This window comes from Poecilia mexicana, unplaced genomic scaffold, assembly GCF_051168715.1.
Source record: "Poecilia mexicana isolate PSO_F unplaced genomic scaffold, ASM5116871v1 scaffold_11, whole genome shotgun sequence".
Lineage (NCBI taxonomy): Eukaryota > Metazoa > Chordata > Actinopteri > Cyprinodontiformes > Poeciliidae > Poecilia > Poecilia mexicana.
This window is the reverse complement of record NW_028263380.1, coordinates 6,391,304-6,401,026: the sequence shown is the minus strand read 5'-3', so window position 1 is coordinate 6,401,026 and position 9,723 is coordinate 6,391,304. Positions and strand designations below refer to the sequence as shown.

At 38.0% G+C, this 9,723-nt stretch overlaps 1 protein-coding gene across 3 annotated transcripts; it reads right to left on the bottom strand.

The window, feature by feature from the left end:
- Nucleotides 1-3,535: 3,535 nt before the first annotated feature.
- Nucleotides 3,536-9,465, bottom strand: srd5a1 (steroid-5-alpha-reductase, alpha polypeptide 1 (3-oxo-5 alpha-steroid delta 4-dehydrogenase alpha 1)). Of its 3 annotated transcripts, none has more exons than XM_015011787.2 (6): nt 9,031-9,465; nt 8,678-8,844; nt 7,493-7,594; nt 5,511-5,661; nt 5,329-5,420; nt 3,536-5,211 (listed from the first exon to the last, which is right to left on the bottom strand). In XM_015011787.2, the coding sequence occupies exons 1-5, from the start codon at nt 9,339-9,341 to the stop codon at nt 5,354-5,356; spliced, it is 798 nt and encodes a 265-aa protein (XP_014867273.1). In that variant the 5' UTR covers nt 9,342-9,465; the 3' UTR covers nt 3,536-5,211; nt 5,329-5,353. The 3 variants fall into 3 exon arrangements, with proteins under 3 accessions (XP_014867273.1, XP_014867274.1, XP_014867272.1); XM_015011788.2 differs by having other exon boundaries at nt 3,536-4,752; XM_015011786.2 differs by having other exon boundaries at nt 3,536-5,208; nt 9,031-9,464.
- Between the last annotated feature and the right edge of the window lie 258 nt (nt 9,466-9,723).

Genomic DNA, 9,723 nt, shown 5'->3' with positions numbered 1-9,723 from the left:
TCACACCCGAGTTAACCATCATTCCAGCTAGCATACAGGGAGAAGTCGGGATTCCAATATGGCGACGCCCAGGTAGTCACTGTTTGTACCATCTCTTACAAAGATTGCTTTAAGCTGTATTTTCCATTAGCAAACACTTTTAATTTGTTTAGCTTATTGTTGCTGGAGCTACAGGTAACATTCATTCTAAATATGCTTGTAGTCTTGTAAAATAAACATGTTTCCAGCACAGCTTACTACTGCTGAACCTGGAAGCGGCCATATTTGATCTCAAAATTGTCGATTGAGATTTCTTTGACTTTTTGAGTGGGAATTCCGATTTCGGGAGCATTCCAGCTGATTTCCAAGTCCTCACTACAAACAGAACGCACTGTTAGCATACTGGGAGGAGTGAGAGTAGTTGATATTCCAATATGGCGACACCCAAGTCACCATTGTTTGTAGAACATCTTAGAAACTTCATCTTAAGACATACTTCCTCATGCAAACACCAGTTTTAATTGGTTCTTTTACAGTTGCCGGAGCTACAGGTAACATTGATTATAGACGCAGTACAAGTGTGTGTTATAAAATAAATATGTTTCCACCACAGCTTGCTATTGTTAACATTCTTTGAGTTGTTGGGATTCCAATATGGAGTCATTGTTTGAGGCTACAAATTCTTACGATTTGTACCCACAATTTTTGAGTTTCAACTACATTTCGAACTTACCAGCTAGTAGTGTGTCACACTTATTAGTATTTGCATGTAAGTCAAGTGGTTCAATTTCTAAATGCTTCTTCTTCAAAAAAAAAAAAGTCTAAGCACTTTAAATGTCTTGGCAGGTTTGCTGTTGTTTCATAATCTTTCAATCTAATGAGAGTAAATTGCTTCACCATGAATTCTTTTGTGAGGCACTGCGTGTTTTTGCTGTGTTAGTGTAACAGGAATTTCTCCCTCTATGTTTATTGTTACATCCATTTTTTTTTAAAGATGGTGTGGATCATTCTAGGTGCTGCTCTCTCCAAACCTTTAAAGCTCTAAAGTGCCACAGAGTTGCTGGGTAAGGCGAAGCAAAAACATTGTGTACGCGTGCAAAAAAGGAGTGAGAGAGAGGAGAGGGTCCACTCGCATAATTTCCAGCCTCAGTCTGTGTTACTCATGTGCGGCATGTGACCCCGTCAAGGAAACCCCCCTAAGGGAAGCCATGTGTCAGCTAAGATATAATGTAGCTGTAGCATACTCAGTGATGTACACAGCTCCTCACTCACACTGTAAGCCAGCGGAAATCAAGTCAAAACACAAGCTTCAAAGTGACAGAGTAGCCTGAGAAGGTTATTGCTTTCAAATGGCTGCTCTATCTTACACTCATCTTTTATAGAAGGGAGCATAGTAAGAGATCCTTTACAAACATAAAGAGAAGAGATTTTCCAGATGTTTATACATGTAATTTTTTTAAATTCTAGACTGCTTTTTATCCATCATAAAATGGATAGATTGAAGATAAAAACAAAACAAGACAAATAAGCTGAGAAATTCAAGTCTGCTCAATAGTGCCCTCTACAGGCACGAATAATTGCTCACGTATTGGTAGAAGAACATTTTGTTCCCTTTTTTTTTACATATGCAAATGCTTACTTCAATCTAGACAGGAAGCATATTTTACACCAATGTTAATATTAACAGGTATCTGTAGACATAATGAAGACTTTTCATCTAAAGAGCTTTATTTTTGTCATAAAAAGAAAGGATTTTGTTATTGACATTAACATTGAGAATGTCAATTTTTATCTTTTAAATGCAGGTTTCAAATCAAACTAGATTATTGATTAGTATGTTAATGAAATGCTGCACTGAAAGCTTTATGAAAGTTAAAATCTACCCCGACTGGACAATTTAATGTCACACAGTGGAATATAAGACTATCAATTGTAGATCGCTATTATGTAAAAATGAAAAGTCATGACTCAAACAATTAGTCATAAAAATTAAAAAATATATCAGACATTAGGTACTTTTTTTTTTACTTTTAGTAATAGGTACTGATGACAGAACCACAGGATTTATTTCAATGATTAAGAAATACATTTATAAAATTATCAAAGGATTTTTATTTATTCTATGTAATCATCTGTGCAAATTTAAGTAAATTTACTGTAAATTTGTGGGACGTTTGAATCCCAGATGTTCCAGATGTAAAAAATAACGTAATACTTTGCAGCTAACTTAGTTGTTTGTGGTAAGTTATTAAAAATAAGTTGTAGGAAGTAGCTGTGTTTGTGGTAAATAAATCTAATTCCAGCCTTTCAGGAAAATATCGCTTAGTGAACATAAAGATTCATCATAAAAAAAAAATTAAAAAAAAATTTCTTAACTTAAATAACCAACGTCACATTACGTCAGTGCAATTTAAGTATTATCCATTTACTGTATCTGTTTCTTTCCATCATTTTGATGCTTTTTTGTAGCCTTATAATTTGCTCCGAGTGAATAATGGTTGAAAAGACGGAGTCTGATTTCTGAACTTAACTGGCCATAAAAGAAAACTATTTTAGTATGACTAAACACCATAAATCACAGATAGAAGCGGCTTAATCACTATTTGATTGATTAATTAGATAGACATCATTTCACTCTAAAATATTTCTGTATACGTTTGGCATTAACGTTTTATTTTAGGTCTTGTACAAGCATTTGGTGAAAATTATACAGCCTGAACCTACCACACCGCTTGAGAAGGCCGAGGAAATCTTCCTCTTCTAAAGTATTTACAGCCCAGACTGAAACCTTTCATCAAGACACAAAAGAAGAACGAGGGAGATCCCACTTCCATCTGCCCCCAAAATGAATGATGCTAAAATTAAGAGGAAGTCTCATTTAAAACTGTCGAGTGTAATATAGTGATGCAATTACAAGGAGCGTGGCTAAAGAGGATGCATGGAGGAAACGGCCCGGAGAAGAAGCAGAAGGGGCGAGACGCCAGCAGGGATTTGGAAAATGAAAGACGTCAATCTGTGACAGAGCCACCACAATTCATCACGCTTAGATACAGTACTTAAGTTTTTATTGATGACGGGTGGAAAAATTACAGCAAAACACGTAGGTCTGTAAAAAATGTTGACGGTAACATCTCGGTGTAGCACTAAGCTGAACTGCAAAGCCTTAAAGGGGCAGTGTTATATAAAATAGACTTTGTAACATTATAATGGTAAATCTAAAACATACTTGGAGTGTTGCCTTGATTCTTTCATGAATGTTTGAGGAATCTTTTAATCTCCTGTGGCAACCATTTATTCAACTGTGAAAATGCCTGGGTGTACCTAGCTCCGCCTTCAAGGATGAAGCTCCTCCTCCTCCTGTGGTTTCCAAACTTCTGAGCTTCTGCCTCACAGAGCAGACTGGGTCCGGTTTTCCACTGTATTGTCCGGAGGTGAAGGTTAAGTCATATTTGATATACATACAGCATTTTTATAACTACTGAAGTTAACATAATTACTTGATTGTGCTATAAAATGGCACTATGTGCCTGGAAAAGATATCAAAACTTTCACATGATCATAAAAAAAATCAATTTATTGGGATTTTATGTGACAGAACAGCACTAAGTTGTGTACAATTGTAAAAAGTGAAAGGAAAATGCTTCTTGAACAGGTTTGTTTTCATAAAAAAGAGGAGAATTAATGGCACTTGATGAACATTTCATCCCATTATGAATCTATTACAGTTCTCACTCAGAAAAAAAAAATCTTTACTCATAGTAACAGTCACCACAAAACAACACCAGAAGCTACGTGACATTCAAATCAATACTAACTTTTCCACTTGTATATTTTCTCAGAGTTTTTGTCTTTTTAAGCTCTGTGCGTTCTCCATGTGGTGTTGACTTGCCATCCACGTTTATCAGTGAGTTCCTCTTCTTCATTGATTGGTGGAGAATCCCCACGGCGGTGCTCAGGCAGGACTCTCATCTCCTCGTTTCAGGCTTGGGTGAGTTATTGAGAGGAGGCGCGTGATTTCCAAATTGAAGCCAGATAAAAGTGTCAGGCTTTGCTGTTACCGCAAAGACTCCTCTGTCTGGTTTTTAGATTTCTTTAATGATAAACAGACCAAAATGAAGCAGGAAGACCAGATTTGAAATTTCTCCATCAGAGGCATGCACAGATCAGACACTAGGAGGTGCTGGAGCACCTGCTGTTTTGTGTAATACTGTATGGACAAAAAAAGTGCCCTTCTTAAATCTTTGACAATATCACAGTATTTTCTTGCAGTATTGTGACTGTACTACAATTAGAAAAGTAACAATTAGAACCATTTACTACTTCTTTTTTATACAACTATATGACTGTGAGTGTGTGCCGCAGCAATTATAGCCCCACAAACACAAATGCTGCTTTTGAGAAACATTCCCGTTTGTAAGACGCTTCTTCAGGACACCGCTCACATAAAGAAGTGTACTTTCAATCAAGTTTATTTGCATAGCACATTTCAGCAACAAGGCAGTCCAAAGCGCTTTCCATCATGAAAACACAAATCCATAAAAACATCATACAGACATCAATTGAGAAACTGGTAACAAACATTAAGTTTTGTCGAGTGCCATCGTCAAAATCATCAATACGCCTCGTGTGTGTTGGTCAACATCCCAGTGATTATGGGTGGAAAGCCACTCTGAACAGGTGGGTTTTTTTTTTAGAAATGATTTAGAAGAGCTCAGTGTTTCAGCTGTTTTGCAGTTTTCTGGAAGTTTGTTCCGTTTTTGTTCCGTAACGTATCTGCACACAGTAAGTGGGTTTAATCAGATTTTCACATTTATTGATACTCTCATTGAAGAAAGTGGGGTAAAAAATTTACAACTAGTTATCTTGATGTCACGGACAGTTTTTTTTTTTAAACATCATTAACTGAGAATTCTTAGCAAGAAAGTTATGTATCACAATAAATGATACGATAAATGCTCTCTGGCTGCCTCTCTACTAAGGCAGCTGGAGGTTCAAGGTGCCCCATTTCCCCATTTGAGCATCTGACCACTAAAACATCTGTGCACGCCACTGGTCTTTATTCAACATCAGCTTCAGATTTCCAGTTTCTGCTCTGTTTTTTGTCGGTATGTTTGGATGGAAGGAGGATCCATGTATCTCCCTGTCCAGTCCACGGACAGGAGTCGCATAAGGTCTTTTGTGTTGCGAGTGTAACTTGAGTGGCATTTCAGCTGAAGTCGTAGGGGTTTCCTGCTGATTTATGAACGAATTAGTGATGTCCGTCCACGCTATTATTTAACTGAATAATAACAGACGTCATTTCCAAGCGAAAGAAAGTAAGGAAACAAACAAAGTTTATGACAGAAGTACCTTTCTGGGGCGGCTCTGCAGCTTTCTAGAACACAAAGGGAATCAGTGCCTTCCTGCTTTTGGGATAGTCTTCAAACTTAGCGAGGTACCATCTGCGAGGCGAGACAAGAAAAGATCCTTTCAGGATGAACGTACGCAGCCCCGCGAGAGCGAGCTCAACTCAGCGTGCGTGTTATTCTTACTTGTGGTGGGCCACAGCCCTGTTGGCGAGGACCGCTGTGGTGAAGACGGAGAAGGCTGCACTGTGAGCCGAGCGGCCCGCCAGAGCGAAGCCGGCCCACTCGGTTATCTCTCCCAAGAAGTTGGCTCCGGACACGAACTCAAACATTCCGCCTGATGAAGCAGGAGAGGAGAGAAGGGAACCGTTTATGTGTTTGACGAAACAAAAAACAACCGCCTTGGAATAAAAAAAAAAAAAACAATATACAACTTTAACCAGGTCGCTGCTCTGGAAGACGGAGCCGGGCTGTTTGCACATTTACAGCGGCTCTCTCGTGATGTAAGGAGGCCGTGAAATATGTTTAGTTATGTAGATCAGTTGGACACCACATTTATTTGAGGATATTTGGAAGTTTTAGTTACATTAATTTAACACTTTTTAAGTCATTTTAATGTTTCTATTTTAGATACATGGATTTAAGACTTTTTAAGGACACCCTGATTAAGCAGCACAGACCAACTGAGCGCGAGCTACAAGGCTACAAGGCTTTATACAAGGCCGCAATGATCAGACACGATGTAGTTATATACAGTCCCATTTAAAATGATTCAAACTTCTGGATTCTTCAGTGCGTTTTCGTAGCCACAAACTTCAGTGATTCTGTTTAGGATTTCACGTGAGCAACGCAAAGAAGTGAGGAAAATGATTCAAGGTTTTCCCCAAATACTCACACTTTTCAGATTCTCCTTCCACTTCACAATTATGCACTACTTCGTAATGGTGTGTTGCATAAAATTACAAATAAACCGGATTAAAGTTTATGGTTTTAATGTGACGAAAAGGAAAACAATTAAAGAAAATAGACTCTCCAGGCGCTGCAGGTACCTCCTCTTGCCTTGATAGCTAAACGTAGCTTTGAGGAAAGTGTGACTCTAATCAGTCAGCCGTCTCCCCATGTTTTACATGATGAATGTTGTTAAACAACTTTTGCATATGAAAATGCACAATTCTAGATAATATTGATTTTGTTAATCTGCTATGTTTGTAATCTGCAAATAAAACTGAGCTCACTCAAGAGAACAAAGTAATAAAGACATGATTTGCTGATCAGCTTTAACACGTCTGGGAGATTTTCACGGCCGATTTCACAAATAACACAATGTACCAGCAGTCCTCGTTTCTTAGCAAAATTTTGAATATCTGGGAAAAAAAACATGTAATGAGATATTATTCTGTTTTGATTAGATGTAAACAGCATTACAGGACAGAAAATAAAATACACACACACACTTACACAAAACATTTTCCATATAAAGAAATCTTGTTTGGAGCCACAAATCTTACACGAGCTTTTGAAAAACAAGAAAACTATCATTTCTGAGAAATACCCACCATCGGTCCACAATTTAACATCAGTTTTCAGGTTTTAATGTGGAGAAAATCAATACACTTTATTCCACAGGTTATTTATGTTTGCAGAAAATGATAAGAAAAAACAGTTTTCAACATAACAAGGAATATCTACAAAATAATGTGAGGCATTTAGAGGCACAAAACAGCTAGAACCTGCATTTCTTATTATATATAATAGACACATGCATTTATTGTTTTTCTTAAAATAATTTTTGATTTATCACAGCAACTACAAATTCCTATTAATGTCTGAAAACCCTAAAACTGTCCGAGTATTTATTTATACTATTTTCTCTACTGTCTGGCTCTTTACAGCATTAGTAAATTATGACAACTAAATTTGTGTGCAGTGACATGCCTAAATAATTTTCCAAAAGAAGTTGCTAATACTTAATTGTCACTTCTATTGGTGTTACTATAAATACTACAAAATTTTGTGAAGATATTTTAACATCAGGTCTGGTGATTCTTTACCGTTTTATCCAAAGGCATTAAGAGCAAACGGTAGAAGGTCTGAAGAGCCGCGGTTTCTAGTCAGTGTGACGGTAGGAAAACACTTCTGCGTGGATCTGCCGAGAGAAAACACTTTACCTCGCGGGATTTTGTAACCCGTCTCGCCGGGTTTCCTCAGGCTCCTCAGGATGTGGTCAGAGTGGATGTTCATCAGCCAGCCAATCAGCCAAAGAGCAGAACCTGGAGACGGACCCAAAGCTCTGTCACCAGATATTATCAATCGATGATCAACAGTAGGGTCGTACGGTTTCCTTCATTGCTTTTCTCGTGTTATCCTTGACTAAATTTTCCACCGCTTAGGGTTGCCAGGTTGGGCAGAGAACATCCTCGATCTTCAGAGGTCACTGTGACCAGTTTTGTTGATGATACAAATGTTTTCTAGCCTCCCTTATCCGACCACTCCCTGAGGGGGATCCGTCTGTGTATAGATAGTGCAGAAGATTAAGCCTTGCAGAATGTAAATAGTACAGATAGGGAGAATGAGTTAATGATGATGGGATTGCAGGGCACATTTTTACAGTCTTAATTTTAAAAACCCATTTACCTTCCACCTGGATAACGCACACTACTTTGTGTCGGTCTATCTATCACATAAAACATATTCAAGTTGTAAGGTGACAAAATGTGAAGACATTTGCAAGCCACTAGCTGCGTTTGCATTACAAATGTGCGCAAATCTTTGTCTGTATTCTTGCTAATGTCGGAAAAAACACAACTTCACAATTGCGGTGTTTCCATTAAATTAAATTAAAATTAAGTGTGAATAAGCTTTTTTTTTAATGCTTGGTGCTAGCCCTCACCATTTGTCAGCCATCAGAGGAGAAGTCAGCCTCAGCTACACAGGCAGCCATTTGGGGAAATTGTCATTTTACGGAAGAGCAGTGGGTTCAACATGTTCGAATAACACTCAACGTTTTATGAACTTTGGAAAAATGTGAGAGCTTTGGTGGCACAATTAAAAAAAAACAAAAAAAAAAACAGACAAAAAATACTTCCTGTCGTCCAATTCGTGGTTTTCACCAGAAGTAACATCCGGTTGTTGATCACGTGACTCAAAAAAAGTGTTTCCATTACAGTTCTACAACATGCATCTATTTCAATAGGACTGAAAAACCACCTTGTACCAGCGCAACAACTTTTTTTTTATCAAGTTTGTTCGAAATTGGCCTATTTTTATTCATTTATTTTCGTAATCTCAACTCGTGCAATTCTATTGTTAATGGCTCCTATGAAAGATCCGCTGATCAGATGGAAAACCCTCACCTGTGATGAAGCGTGGATGTGTAACCCAGTCTGCAGGGTACTCTGCATAGTGACTCAGGTATCGAACCTGCATGTAACCATTGTAAACGCAGAAGGCAAAGGCCAGGGCGAATGAGGCGAACGGTGTTGCTTTACCCCCTCGAATTAAAAATGGATAAATAAGGGTTCTGCAAAAAAAAAAAAACACACACACACACAAAAAAACAAATAATAATAATAAAAACGTGTTAGATATTTTACAGACTTGCACATTTATATAACACACAAAGTTCCATACATGTAGGTAATAATATAAGTACAAGGACACAACTAACGTAAAGATTAAGTTTATGTAAAAGTTGTTGGTTACTTACCTTTGAACATAGTGGCAGAGGAACATACCAATGAGGAGCTGATTGGGTAATAGAGACGTTTTAGAGGAAGATGTCCAAAACACCAAACACAGAGGCAACAATAAGGAGGGCAGCTCCTGAATGAACCAGGCAAACTTCACATCAACAGGAAACCCATATTTGCTCGAAGCATACCTTCCGTATGGGACGTTTTGGAAAAGTAAACTAACGAATGTGAAGGCTGCCATGAAATACATGAAGTAAGCCATGCAGTCTAAAATATACAGCTCCTGCACCTCCGAGGAGAACAGCCAGGACAGGAAGACGTCCATAGCAACGGAAAGCTGAACGATACCGGGTTAAAATTTTATGATACTGCTCCTGTTTCACAGGAACTGGTTTACTTGCTGTCACGCAGAAAACGCAATGCCGACTGAGCGTACGAGAGGGACCGCCTCGAACCAATCACATTTCGAACCACATGCTGTCAGATGCTGTTGACCAATCACAAAACTCAGTTTTGCAACGACGTTACTCAACTAGAAAATATGGCCCATATTATGCCATGAATATTCAATCATTATTTATTTAAATGATGTCAAAGCCTACCAACTATTTATGTTTTCATTATGAAATTAGCTTAACGTGATTTTACTGTTGCTGTGCACTTTTATAGCACTTTTAATACGAAAACTCCAGGTTATCCGTTGTGGA

Bases quoted from the DNA above. Each gene is read 5' to 3' on its own strand.
- srd5a1 (XM_015011787.2), bottom strand. From the start codon at position 9,341: ATGGACGTCTTCCTGTCCTGGCTGTTCTCCTCGGAGGTGCAGGAGCTG. The intron at 8,845-9,030 runs GTAAGTAACCAA...TTTTTTTTGCAG, and splicing joins CTCTGCCACTATGTTCAAAG to AACCCTTATTTATCCATTTT. The intron at 5,662-7,492 runs GTAAAGTGTTTT...CTGCTTCATCAG, and splicing joins GGGTTACAAAATCCCGCGAG to GCGGAATGTTTGAGTTCGTG.